Here is a 14,112-nt window from a genome sequence, read left to right as displayed (position 1 = left end):
TGCCCCGAGCCCTCCGCCTGGTGAGCCCTGCCTCCCTTTGCAGACTGCAAATTCTCACCTGTCCTCAGACCCCTGCTCAGCCGCCACCGCCTCTGGAAAGCCTTCTCAGATCTACCGCAGCAGGCATGGCTGCCCGGGCATGGGGAGCGGGCCAGGCTCCTTGCTGCGAGGTCACCCGTCTATTCCCCCTCAGACCGTGGCCCCGAGACGGGGTGTAGCAGCTGTCAGGGCTCAGTGTGGCGTTTCTGTGAAAACTCATTACAAGTGAGGATCCAGGGCACGCACCGCCTGTGAGGCAGCTCTGGGCTCTCGAGCCCCAGGAGAAATTGGTTCAGGGCAACATCGTCCACTGGGAAGACATTTCTTAAAAGCCCCGAGGGACACCGCACCCGGAGCCTCTGGGAATTCTAGAATAGCCCGGCCCGGGCTTGTGGCACCGCATCTAGAGGCTGCCCCAGAGCCTCTGGTGACCAGATCTGCTGGCCGGGTCCACACCACGGCAGAACGAGGGGTTCCGAGCCAGGCAGTCAGCGATTCTGAGCCCAAGCGTGAGGACACGGTGCCCCGCGTGAGCTCAAGCCTCCGTGCCCGGCAGAATCACCCCGAGGACCCCGACAGCACCGGCAGGTGCGATTGGCGAGTGGCTCTGAGGGACTGTGGAGAAAGGGAGAGGAGCCAGGGGAGTGTGGGTGGCCAAGGTCACCTGGATTTCAAAGCGATTGATTCCAACTAGGGAGCTTGGTGCCGATTCCCAGACAAGTCCTGGTGCAAATGAACAAACACGTGTTTCGGGGGGCCCTTAGCAAAGGAAGGGGCAAGCTCTGATAGGTTCGCCTGCACCGTTCCTTGTCAACCCTCCTTCATTGCTGGCTGAGGAGGGTCCCTGGCCTGGAACTTAAGGGAACACCTAGGGCTTGGGGCATCTGGGGAGGGGGGACAGGAGCAGAATGGCAAACAGGGAAGGGAGCGCGCAGCTCTCAGGACAGCTCCGGGCGTGGGTTAATGAATGGAGCCCGTGCAGGAAGCCTCGACGCCAGGCCTCCAGGCTCTGCCTGCTGTGAATGGCACAGCACGAAGCAGGGGAAAGAAGGGACCCTCCTCCGTTGATTCTTAAACCTTTAAAAGCTGGGGGATCTTTTATCCCAGGAAATTTTCTTTAGGAGCCCAATCTGCAAAACAGATGAAAGTGGACCGGCTCTGGCGGAAGCAGGTTGGGGGCCCAGAGCCTCAGTTTCCTGCTCAACTCCCCTTGCCCCTCAGCGGCCCCTGGGGCTCCACCGAACACAACTAAAAGCCATCACCTGTTCACCAGCCAAACTCCAGGCCACCCTTCTCTACAGGCCCCGGCACCCCACCCTGTGAAGAAACAGCAACCTAGGTGGAGAGGTGGGTGGACGGGGCTGTTTTTTCGGGGGAAACGCGCCAAATGTTCATAAATGGTTTTCTCTAAATGATAGGACAATGGGTGATATTTTTTAACTTCCTACTTCTCTCTATTTTCCCGTTTTTCTCCAGTGAGCCCATATTTTTTTTAGTTTAAAATTATTCCTGAACATTTCTATTGAATAGACAATACAAGCGTGTGTCTCATTGATGATAAGAACATTTTAAACAAGCCACAGCCCCTCCTTTACTAAATGTAAACACTACAAACAAAATAAAATGTTGTCCTGCTCTCTCAGAGCTGACAGGCTAATGAGGAAATATAAAAAGGAAAAGAAATGCTTGTGCAAGGAACGAGTGAATTACGATCCTGTGTCTGGGTTAAAAAAACAACTCAAGTCCTGGCTGGTGTGGCTCAGTGGATAGAGCATCGGTCTGCAGACTGAAGGGTCCCGGGTTCGATTCCAGTGAAGGGCACATGCCTGGGTTGTGGGCTTGATCCCCAGGAGGGGGCGTGCAGGAGGCAGCCAATCACTGATGTTTGTTTCTATCGCTCTCTCCCCTCTTCTTTCCTCTCTGAAATCAATAAAAAATGTTTAAAAAAAACACGAAAACCTCAAGCCCTGGCTGGTGTGGCTCAGTTGGTTAGCCACAAAAGGTTTCAGGCTTGATTCCTGGCCAGGGCGCATGCCTGGGTTGTGGGCTGGATCCCCAGTAGGGGGTGTGCAGGAGACAGCCAATCAATGTTGGGCTCTCATGTGGATGTTTCTCTCTCTCTCCTTCCCTTGCTCTTCCTCTCTCTCTCAAAAAAAAAAAACGACATCATTTGTCGGTTTCTACTATTGATAATTGCCCAAATTTGTGTCAAGGCTGAAAATACCAAGATGAATCAGATACAGCAGTGACTTCAAAGATCTAACAAGTGCCTAGGGTCACATGATCAGGGTCCAGTCACATGACAAAGACCTAGATCATGTGATCACGCCTGGCCACATGACCAAAGGCTGCGAACAGCCTGGGCCAGGATAATAGGACCTCCAGGGGTATCTCTGAGGCTGCACACATTGGAGACTTCAGTTCTCAATGAGGAGGGACATCCCTGCTGTGCCTGCACCGAGGGCCACTTTGAGAGCATCTCTGCAGACCAGTAACTGGGCAGGAGAGGGTGGAGGGGGGCCCAGCCTGGAGGAGCGCAGGCGCTAGGGGACCTGGGGGCTGCCCGTAAATCCCTGCAGGGCTTTGCCTGGGTCCCAGGAGCAGAGGGCAGAGCCAGGATAAAAGGGGGTCTGGTGGTTTCTGGAGAGTTCCATGTTTCAACACAACCTAGGAATGTTTCCAACAGTTCAGGAATGACCCATGCCGGCCTGAAGAAGGCAGGGAGTTCTCCTTCACCAGGTTATACAAGCAAGTTATGTAAGTGACCACTTAGCAGGGATGCCAGGGCAGGAATTTCCAACCAGACTCGGGGACCTCGAGGCTGAGGCCCCTCCTCGGACTCCGTAACCCTTTCGGTGTCAGAATCCAATCGGGTCAGCCTGGCTTCACCGGGCTAACGAGGCCAAAACCCCGGAGGCCCAACTAGCCCCCCACAGAGACACTAGCCCTGACCATGGCCTGACCCTTCCCAGATCCTGCCTCTTGAAAACCTGTTGGCCACCCCACGTGAGCCTGGGGATAGCTCCCGGGAGCAACTCCTCTTGGAACCCAGCCCAGATCAGGAATGTCACCATCTGAAGCCACCATCTCAAATCAGGCCCAGTGAAGCTTCCAGGTATTCAATCACAGGAGAACCCCCTTGGCCTGCTACAACGTGACACTAGGAGGGCATGGCGCCCCCTTTCCTGGTGACCCTCCTGTAATAAACGCAGTCCTCTTAAGATCTGTCCCGAGTTTCTCATCGTCATCCAGGGTCTCAGGCAATCTTCCCATAAATCCTGAGCAGTCAGGGTGCTCTCCCCATTTTACAGATGAGAACACTGAGGCTCAGAGAGGGTAAGTGGATTATCCCTATATGCATGTGAAGGGATAGGGCTTTGAACCAGGTCACCAGGCCAGGACTCCTTCATCCTCCTGCAGCGATGTCCTGTTATTACCCCATTTTACAGATGAGAACACTGAGGCTCAGAGAGGGTAAGTGGATTATCCCTATATGCATGTGAAGGGATAGGGCTTTGAACCAGGTCACCAGGCCAGGACTCCTTCATCCTCCTGCAGCGATGTCGCACAAAGATGAGGTATAAGGAAGGGGTGTTCTCATCACTCTTTCAAATGCCTCCCACGCCACAGCCTGCCCAGCAGAGTGATCCCTGGAAAGAAGGACCCTGTCAGGCTCCCCCCTGGCTCTGCTCCAACGCACACATTCCGTCTCACCCTAGCAATCCCCTCAAAATGAATGTGGGTTCCAGAAAAAAGGACTGGGAATGGCCCTTGCACCTACAAAAAGGTGTACTCAACCTTAGAACTCGAAACTAGAGGAATGCTCGTTACTCCAAAATGCCTTTTCTCACCTCTCAGACTAGCAGTGGCCAACCCCGTGCTACCCAGGGTGTGGGAAAACAGCCCTCACTCCTGGCTGGAGAAAGTGAGAACCAGTCCTACTGCTGGGGAGGGCAATTTGCTGGTGTCATTCAAAATGCCCAATGCCCTTGACCCACCAGGTCCAAGTCCATGTGCATCATGACACATGCACAACACGAACCGTCGCCAACTATTTGTAAAATAGATAAAAGACAGAAAGCAGCGCCCTGTGCCCGCCACATGAGGGCTGGTGAAACAAATTATGCTGAAATAGGACACACCGTTGCAAAGCCCCGCCTCTAAATGTGTTGAGATCATAATCCCAGCGCCATATGCATTATCTGAGGAAAGCAAGGTGCAGAGTGGGATGCTCTGGGTGCTCCCATCTGTGAGGGTTATAGATACAAATATGGATCGATGAATATTTATGGAGATGTTCGGCATGCAGAGGATATTTCTGGAATGGTCTATACGAAACCCGTCATAACCTTTGCTTCCCGGAAGAGGGCCTGGGTGAGCTGGGGGACAGGAGAGGGAGGCATACTCGTCACCTTTTGTTCCTTTAGAATTTTACACCATGTGTGTTACCTACGCAAAAGGCACATTTAAAATCAGAATTCTCTCAATGTGCACATAGCAGGGTGGTTTTTCCCTGAGATGTTAATGTCTGCTTTCTCCTGGCTCCGGCTGCTCTGTCCCTGGGGAGACTTGTGGCTGAGCTCCATGGGTTTTGTTTCCAAAAGTACCTTTGTTCCCAGAAAGAAAGGCTTTGAGGAAACAGATGCTCTCAGGCTGCAAGTCCCACCCCTCCCCAGGCTGAGAGGAGGACAGAGAGGAATGTGGGGTGCCCTCCCAACATGGGGTACCTTCACACCTCCAGGGGGACGGACAACAACTCCAGGGGGCTTGGCCCCCCTCGGCCCCAGGAGCTGCAGGCCAGGACGAAGGGACCGCCAGGCTGGGGCGGGCGCACACCCTCACAGGCCCCTCCCCCCCAGGGTGGGGAGACACCTGGGCTTTGAGAGGCCCCTGGTATCACAGAGGGGGAGTGTCACCAGCAGTTGGATGGCTATGCAGGGTGAACATAATAAATCGGTGTCTAGAAAAATGAAGGAAGCTTGTTCTTTCCTGTGTAAGTCTGTGGGCTGTGCAGGATGGTCTCCATTTGCCCCCATCCCACCCTCCAGCTCCCAGCCCAGCCAGGGCCTGAGGTGGAGACTCTGGCTTCAGGCTGGACGTGGCCAGGGGAAGGTGCCCAGAGGAGAACTGGGGAGTGAGGCTCCCTCCCGGCCAGGTCACCAGAGGCAGGTCCCTCTACTGACGGCCACAGCCCCTGAGGGGAGGGGGGGACTCTCTTTGTTCTATTTTATTCCCAGAGGCTATCAAGGTGCTGGCGTACAAAGCTACTCATTTTCAAACAAATGAATAAATGAACAAATAATGTGTTTCCAGTTTGCACCCCTGTAGGTGTCAGAAGCTGTACACGTCCCCAGCAGAGCACCGACACCATAGGGGTAGACTCACACAGACACGCACGTATCCATGTGTAAATAAATGCACCAATACATTGACATACACGCAGTGCACACACGCAAATGCATGGGCACGCAGGGCACACAGGTGCCTACACACTACAGCAGACCATGCCAAGCACAGACATACGCACACACACACGCAAGCAAAGTGCTCCCAAGGCGGATGTCTGCCATCCTGAGCTCATTAAAGCTGGCTAAATATAGCTCGTCTGCAGCTGTGCTCAGCAAGCTGCCCACACAGGCCAGAAAAAGACACCAGTTACCAGGCAGAGGAGTGGGGAGGCCAGCTGTGGGCAAGGGGCTCTGTGTGCCACGCCCGTGTGGGCAGCTAGGGGGCCCCATGACTGAGGGGGTGCAGGAGCATTCAGAGCTCTGGTCACTGACCCCCGGCTGTGGGCATGAGGTCAGACCACATCCCCATGATGGGGTAATGATGCTGAACACCCCCATTTTCTCGCTACGTCCCTTTGTGGCAACCATACAGGTTCGTCTGACAGTGAATCTGGTGAAGGAGCCAAGCTCAGTCCAGGACCAGGAGCTGGAGTCAGGACACAGCCTGGGACAAACCAGGCTCCATGGGTGGCGAGGGCAGCACTCGGTGGGGAGGAAGACCAAGGTCAGTCTGGAACCACTGAGACATAATTGGGACCAGTGTGGGGTCTTGCTCTGGAGACAGAGAGAGGTTGGACTCCCACTGGGCACCCCACTCTAATGAGCAGGCTTGGCCGTGGGCAGACACTCCCACACCTGGGGCAGCCGCCTGCTGCAGCCACTCCAGCCTCTGATGCCAGGCACTGGCCCCAGGCAAGCCATTTGACAACCACGAATGTGGGTCACCTGTGTTAGGTCCACCAGAAGGCCCCATAGTCAGTCCTCCTGTCCTGGAATCTCCCCCATCAGGTGGGGGTGAGAGAGAAGAAGCCCCTCCAATTCATACTTTCCTGTGTATGTTCTGGACCTCAAGGTGTTTAGGGGTGGAGTGAAGCTGGCTCTTGAGGGGGCACTTGCGTGACACAGGGGACAATGGGGCACTTCCACAGAGACCTGGGGTGACCGTGGAAAGGAGAAACTGCAGAAAAATGAGAGCTCAGACCAGACCTGGGATCACGCTCTGGAGGTGGAGGCATGAGGAAACGGGGTTCGAGCACCTTCCTCAGAAGGTTATTTACCCTGAATCCTTGTCTTCCCTTTGTGACATGCTTGTAATGACCATCGCCCTTCCCAGCTCCCAGGTCATCATGGAGATCAGAGACCAGCGCCCTGCACTCTGTAGAGCTGCTGAGATGGGAAGGGGGAGAGTGAGGCGGCCACATGTCTCCTAGGAGAGCCAGGCTCCTCCCTGGAGATGGACCTGGTGGGCAGGGGAAGGAGTTACTGCTCCACTGAGCCAACAGCCCCGCCCTCAGCCTCTTCTGAGATGATGGCAGGAAGCAGCAGGGAGAGGAGGCCCAGTTTCTGATGTGGGCAGCGGTGAGTGGGGCAGAGAAGGCAGAGACCGACAGTGCTGGGTCCCAAGGAATCGCTCTGGGACCCCAGTCCTTCCTACACTCTGCTGCCCAGGGGGCTGGTTGGGTCCCCTCCACAGAGATGATGGGATGCTCAAGCTTCCCAATTGGCCTGTGAAAAAACTGTGCTAGAGTCTCCATGCTCCTTCTAGAAGTCGGTGTGGACGGGCAGGGGAGAGCTGATGGGATAGTGAATAGGTGGGTCAAGCAGGGGTGAGGCTCATCCTTGGCGGGCGAGGAGTCGCAGGAGGGTGACAGGGGCCACGAGGACAGATCTGCCTCCTGTGAAGGTCTCCCTGACACTCTGGAGGGAGGACTGGAGTGGGAGAGACTGGAGGCAGGGAGGCAGCAGAGGGAGGATGGACCGGCCTGAGAGAGAGAAGATGGCGGCCTCAGCTAGAGGTGGGACGGGGGGACAGAGAGGGGTGGAGGCGCAGAGAGATCTGTGGGAGGTAGAATGGACACTCTCAGGGGTCTGACCTCGCTCTGGAAGGTGACAGAGATGGAGAAGGCTAGTAGGGGCCCATGTTTCTAGCTCAGGTTTGTGAAAAAATGGCACCATTTCCTTTGGATGGAGGACCAGGAATGAGGTTCGAGGAGCAGATGCTTAGTGCCCTGAGGGCTCGCACCCAGCACGGTGGCGGCCAGGCTGGAAGCACTCTGTCAGTGTAAGCTGTGCCGTGACGTGGCGTGGACAGGGCTGAACAGAAAGACATGCAGACCACGGGAACCAGAGGCAGCAACAGAAAACCAGAGCAGCTAAGGGACTCCAAGTACAGGGGGCGCAGAGGCGGGACAGAAGGCAGGCCACAGGCAGGAGCTGAGGCTGCACAGCAAGTCAGTGAAGGGGCCCAGGTCTCCCGACCACCACCCAGGCTCTTTCTCTCTCCTCTGCCCCTACCCAGCCCCACACACAACGGCTCCCGGACTTCTCATGTCTGATTCCAAATAATAAGCACAAGCAACTGCATGATGAATGCTGGGGCCGCCTGGTAGTGACAAAGGAGGGAGGATTCTAGGACATTCCCCCGGCCAAGGCCACGGCAGATGGCCCATGGCAGGCCTCTTTCCCCGCACTCACACTTCCTGCGGCAGGTGCAGGAGGGCTCCCTGGGACTCAGACTCAGGAGGAAACACTCAGCCAGTAACAGCTGAGACAGCCACAGGACCAGCAGAGTGTCAAAGAGACAGCTCCGTGAGGTGATGAGCTTCAAATCCCACACCTGTGCCAGGTGTTCCAGTTGCCAAGGCTCATCCAAAAGCCAATACTACGTGAGAACCATTAAGTGCTTCCGTCACTGTCATAATTAGCTAGGCAATATTCATAATAGGCAGAAAGCAACGGGGAAGCCAGACATGATCAGCATGGTCATCTGGGCAGCTTCACCAGGAAGCTGCAACATCACACCCCCCAGGGAACCACCACCAGTCCATTCCCTGCAGACCACTGGGGGAAGGGGTCAAACAGAGGGGGAAATGGGCACATGGGCCACCAAGTCAGGGTGAAGTAGGGAAGGTGCTTGCCTGTCTGTCTAACCTGGAATAAAGATCACTGGCTAGGAGGGTGGACCCCAATGCAAGCCCATGAGAATTTGGGAATACCTAATCCCCAGACAAAGGAATTCTCTCTCTCTTATTCTCTCTTGCTTCTCTCCTGCTTCCTTGCAGTCTCTTGCTCTGTGTCCTGCACTCACCCGTGCACTAGCCCATCACGTGGCCTTAGCAACCACATGGCCCATAGCCCTGTGGACCCCACGCCCAGTGCACTGAAGCTGGGAACACGAGCTAAGTTAGCCAGATGTGGGACTGCACTGTGCTTTACCGTGGAGCGGGAATGCTGGGCAGTGGCTTTAGTCCTTGCCCAGCTGAAGACACAGCTGGACTGTGTCCAAGGCAAGACCGAGGGAGATGGGACCTTGGAGGGGAACCCCTTTCATCTTTCATCATCAATGAAGCTTTCCACGATCTCCCATCCTCCCGTGGGAGCCTCAGGAAATGCAAGAGCTCCACTTCTACCAATTATAGGAGGGGACTCAGCAGGCACCCCGCCAGGAACACTTCCTCCGTGAGAGGTGCAGATCGTGGCACCCACATATATTATCTCCACCCCCTCAGCAAATCTAGGAAGTAGCCATTATGGTCATCTTTCCACAACTGAGTAAACTGAGGTGCAGAGATGTTAGATAACTTGTCCAAAGTGGCACAGCGAGCAAATGAAGGAACTGGGCCTCAGCCCCAAGGTCAATACCGCCCGTTAAAGCTCAGATGCTAGGATTTAAGGCCATAGGATTTAACCCAGCCCTAGGTTTTCTGGCTCCTGGTCCAGGGCAATTTGTGGCACTTCCCACCTTGTTTTTAGTGAGGTTTTAAAAACCAAGTGGAAATTACAATAACATACATGGATGTGACTGTAAGTGGCAAATCACATTGTAAACATCAGGCGTTGCTGTTATTCTGTTTTTATTAAGGGTCGCAGACTTTTATTTTGCCAATTTTTGGACTCAAAATGAACAAATCACCATCAATTACTTCCATCATTTCATAAAAGAGAAATTATTAGAATGCACAAATTTGTAGGCAGGATCTCTGAAGGGTCCAGGTTCAATTCCCGTCAAGGTCACATGCCTGGGTTGCGGGCCTGGTCCCCCAGTAGGGGACGTGCAGGAGGCAGCCGATCAATGATTCCCTCTCATCATTGATGTTTCTATCTCTCTATCTCTCTCCCTTTCTCTCTGAAATCAATAAAAATGTGTTTAAAAATAATAATATCCTTAAGCAGCATAATTCTGACCACAATCTATACTTAACGGTGAAAATATAAACTTATACACATGTTTCTTAGCCAGTTCTAGAAGACACCAAACATCGGGTCGATTTGATTGGCGTTGTGGTTTGGCTGTGGTTTCCTGTCCTAGAAGCCCAGAAGGAATGATCTGGGCCCTTTTCCTCTCTCAGGTTCCCAACATCCCCATATTAATCATGTGCTTTTTTTTCATTTTATGTTGTTCTGACATCTCGGGGGTGCCTAGCTGGGCGTGCCAATTCCTGGACACAGTAAACTGGCCTTCGCCTGTCATAGGCAAGCCAATCAATGCACCCCCTTTATCTAGCTCTCACACCAAGCCCATATTTCCCTGCCCGGAATCACCCAGGGCCAGGGAGCAGCCTAGAGACTAGACTTGGAGGCCGGAGCCGCAGACACTTTTGGAACCAGCCAGTCCTACGCGGTTTTCTCTGCCCTGCCGTCCTCCCCTCAGAAAATACAAGAGGTTCCGCACAGGCTTCCCCTCCTCCCGCCTCCCGATCAAACCTCTGCCTGCTTCCCCTGTGGCCTGCGTGGCGAGGGCTGGCGTGGCCCCTCCACTTGCGAACTGTAAATAACAAGGTTTTTCAATGGCATTGATTTCTCTGATTTGCCACTCAGTCACGTCTGTAAGTTAAAATCCCGGGGCGCATTTTAACACGCTCCCCTCACCTTGCTGAGCTCAGTCCCTCACATTTGGTGAGGACACAGGAAAGGGCAAGTGACCCCTCCCTGCACTGCCCTCCCCGCCCCACCCCCCAGTGTACTGTGGCCTGTGTCTCGGGGTTGCCCCTGACAGACACGATGCCTCCCAGCCCCGAGGGGCTCTGTCTTGCATCGCCACTGCATGATAGACCATAGAAAGCTTCTCGGGAGGCCTGCGCACCTGCTGGAGCTGGAGCCGGGCCCTGGGAAGCTGGCATTGCAGGTACCCGACCTGCATGGGGACGGAAGAGGTTGGAGGGAGGCCTCAAGGAAGGCTTGCGCCTGCGGAAGGGGTAGGCAGAGCGGGCTGAGCCCCTCGAAGAACAGCAGAGCTTACCACCCCAAAATATGCCTTTTGCGATATTATTTTAAGCTGGCTATTTTTAAGAAACAAAAGAATCAGAAAAAGTCTTTCCCTCCCCCTCGCCTGACTAAAGGAATTGGCAGAAAACCTGCCACAGGAAGAGGGCTGTCACCTCAGCACAATATGAACTGACTGGGGGACAGGAGGAGCCTGCACAGCCCCTCTGTGGCCCACTGGGCCCAGCAAGCATTTGTTTGCCACAGGTGTGCTCTTCCTCGTCTACCTGTGAATTGCCTCCCTGTCTTTTGAAGTCCCAGACCCCTGCCTCCATCTCCTGAGTCCAGTGTGTCCTTAGGGAACCTGATGAGCACATATGTAATCCATTTGGTCATTTTCCCCTGTTCATCTGTTTCATGTCCATTTCATCATTAGTCCAGCTACAAGAACTTAGAAGGGTAGAAGGGAATTTATTTTCCCTCCCCACACCCCCAAAGCTGCAACCACCGATCAAAATAGCAGGAGAGAGAAGGAGGGGAGTTCTGAGCATATATATCTTCCTCCCAAACACAAACAGGCTCCTCTCCCTGCCCCCGGCCTCGTGGGAAACTCAATGCTGCCCAGAACAAAGACATGTGGCTCAGACAGTGCCCACCAAGATCACCCCACACCTCCAGGTACTATGTCCTGAGGTTACTTTGTCAGCAAATGGACATCTTTACCAAGTCTTTCCTGGTGGAATCCTCTGCTCGGTTCCGGAGAAAACACAGGCAGAAGGGAGCCTGGAGGAGCCTGTCCGCTCAGAAGGATGACAAGGCCTCGGGAGGCTCAGGCCCTACAGGCATGGCCTCTGGGGGATGGATGCACCGCTCACGCCCTGGCATAACCCTTGACTGAGGGCCTCTGAGCCCAGTCACCACATCACCATCTGGAGTTCCTGGTAGTTGTGTCACCCGAATGAGACAGTATTAAAGGCTCAGGAAGCCTTGCTCCCCATTCTGGTCCCCTCTCTCTCTCTCTCCCCCCAATGCAAACAACGCACGAGGCTTCCCCAGTCCCATCTGCTCTGTGGGCTCAGCCTCCCAGCCCCAGCCTCAGGCTGTCCCTCTGGCTCTGAAGCCCAGCTGTGCAGTGTGTGTGGGAACTCAGAACCCAGGGCTCAGCTCATGGAGCAGAGAGCGGCCCCAGGCCCGCTGATCCTGCCCACCAGCACAGTGACGAAGACCCTACCAGCCCCTGGGCTGTGAGTGGACAAGAGGCCCCAGGCCCATGGAGCTTGGACCCATCCAAGGAAAGGAAAGATGGTGGGGGGGGTGCGGGATGGGGAGGAAGGTTGTAACTCACTTTGCTTCTCCTGCAGGACGCTGGACGTGCAGGGCGCGCTCCCTTCTCCTGCAGAAAAAGAAAGATCCATGAGCAGACATCCCCATCACTGCTGGCCAGGCACTGGGAGGTCACTATGGCTGCTCCTGCCCCTCCATTCAATGTCCCCCTCCTGAGCTGGGGGTGGGCAGACTCTCCCAGCCCCTCAGGCCCTGCCCCCACTCTGTCCCACTTAGCTCTGGGTTCTTTATCCAGACAAAGCATCATTGCCTGGGGACAAAGGGGGGGGGCGGAGACTGGCTACCTTCCTCCTGGGCCTTCCTCTCTGGCACTTCCTCTCCCCACCGTCACACAGCACCTGCCTCCCTGGCGTTGCCCCCTGTGCACTTACTTACCTGCAGGCAACTGCCAAGTCTCTGCCTCTAGTCCAGGCCCCTCTTCCTACTGTTTGATCCAGATCTCCTGCCGCCTCCCGGACATCAGCTCTGATGCTTCCAGGCTGCACACCCTCACCACGCCCCCCAGGGTCCCACCTCAGCGAAGGCACCTTCCTCCCCTTTTTTTCCCCCCCCCACCCCCCCACCCCCGGCTGGGAGTTGGCCACAGCCTTTTCCCTCTTTTGTCCCCACATTCAATCAGTCACAGGGTGTGGGGGGTCTGCCTCCCAATCGCCTCAACACGCCCTCCCCCTTCTCGAGAGGTAGACTCCACAATGGGAGGCATTTCCGTGTTGTTCATGGGGGAGGGGGGGGGCACAGGAGAGGTCAGGCCTAGGACAGTGCTTCTCAGTATTTGTCAAATGAATAATGGACTGAAACAAGCCCCTCTCCTCCGACACACAGACGCATGCTGCCCAAACACAGAACTCCATCCTGGCTTCTCAGAATAGCTTCTTCCTTTTACTGCAGAGCGCTCTTTTCTATAATTACAAAGTAATACAAGCTTCTTACTGAACATTTGGGAAACACTAACAAACCTTAACAAGGAAAAGATTCCTTATAATCCCATCACTGGCAGAAAACCACTGATTCCATTCTATGTCACTCCTTCCTGTCTTTCCCATCATATTAGCTCTGTATTTCCAATAAATAGGTCGATGGCTGGCTCATCGTACATGATAAAGAAGCACGAAATACACTTTTGTACTTCAAGCTGAAGCATAAATAGCTCCCAATCCTTAAAAACATCATTCCAATAGCTATATAATCCGCTATGGAGATGATGTATCGTGGTTGACTTTAACATTATCCCATTGGTGGGAAGATTCTAAATTGCACCATTGTAATTGCTGTTGCAATGAACATTTTTGTGATAGGAGCTCTTTCAGCATTTCCTGTGATTTCCTTAAAGGACATCCACCGAGCCCTGGCTGGTGTCACTAAGTGGTTAGAGCATCGCCCGTGCACTGGGGGGTCTCGGGTTCGATTTTCAGTCAAGGGCACATACTTGGGTTGCAAGTTCAATCCCCAGCTCTAGTCGGGGCGAGTGTGGGAGGCAACCAATTGATGTGTCTCTCACATCAATGGTTCTCTCTCTCTGCTCTGTGGGCTCAGCCTTCCCCTCCACTCTCTCTAAAAATCAATGGAAAAAATATTTTCAGATGAGAATTAACAACAACAACAACAAATACATCCACTGAAAGAGACTCCTGGGTCAAAGGACAGGAACCTAAGGCCCTGATGTCACCACCTGCTTGCTTTCCAGTGAGGCGCACCTCCTGATTTGCACATCCACCTGCAGCAGAAGGTACCTGCTGTCATCAACAGATACCTCCCTGGCATTGGCATTGGTCTGTTGAATTTCTCTGCCTCTGGCTTCTCCAGATTCATCTTTCTAGAGCTGGCACTCCAGGGGCATCCCATCATCAAATTCCGAGCCTGGCAAGCAAGCCCCTCCGTACAGCTGCCGTGTCCCCAGGCCCGTGTCCCACCCCTCCTGCTCACCCTGCGCCAACCGGGTCACTGTTTCCGGATCTGCACTCACAGCACAGCCTGCACACCTTTACCTGTTCTTCCTCCCACTTCCCTCTTTCGGACTCAC

General features: G+C 54.3%; 1 protein-coding gene across 1 annotated transcript in view; it reads right to left on the bottom strand.

Moving 5' to 3' along the window:
- Window positions 1-14,112, bottom strand: part of PITPNM3 (PITPNM family member 3) — a 70,027-nt gene that overhangs the window by 33,312 nt on the left and 22,603 nt on the right. Inside the window, exon 5 of the mRNA XM_006756301.2 lies at window positions 12,094-12,141. Within this exon, the coding sequence (XP_006756364.1) occupies window positions 12,094-12,141 (48 nt within the window). The remainder of the gene's footprint in view (window positions 1-12,093; window positions 12,142-14,112) is intronic.

Source organism: Myotis davidii, unplaced genomic scaffold (assembly GCF_000327345.1).
Source record: "Myotis davidii unplaced genomic scaffold, ASM32734v1 scaffold1394, whole genome shotgun sequence".
Lineage (NCBI taxonomy): Eukaryota > Metazoa > Chordata > Mammalia > Chiroptera > Vespertilionidae > Myotis > Myotis davidii.
The sequence above is the reverse complement of the archived record's forward strand: the minus strand, read 5'-3'. Positions and strand labels throughout refer to the sequence as shown.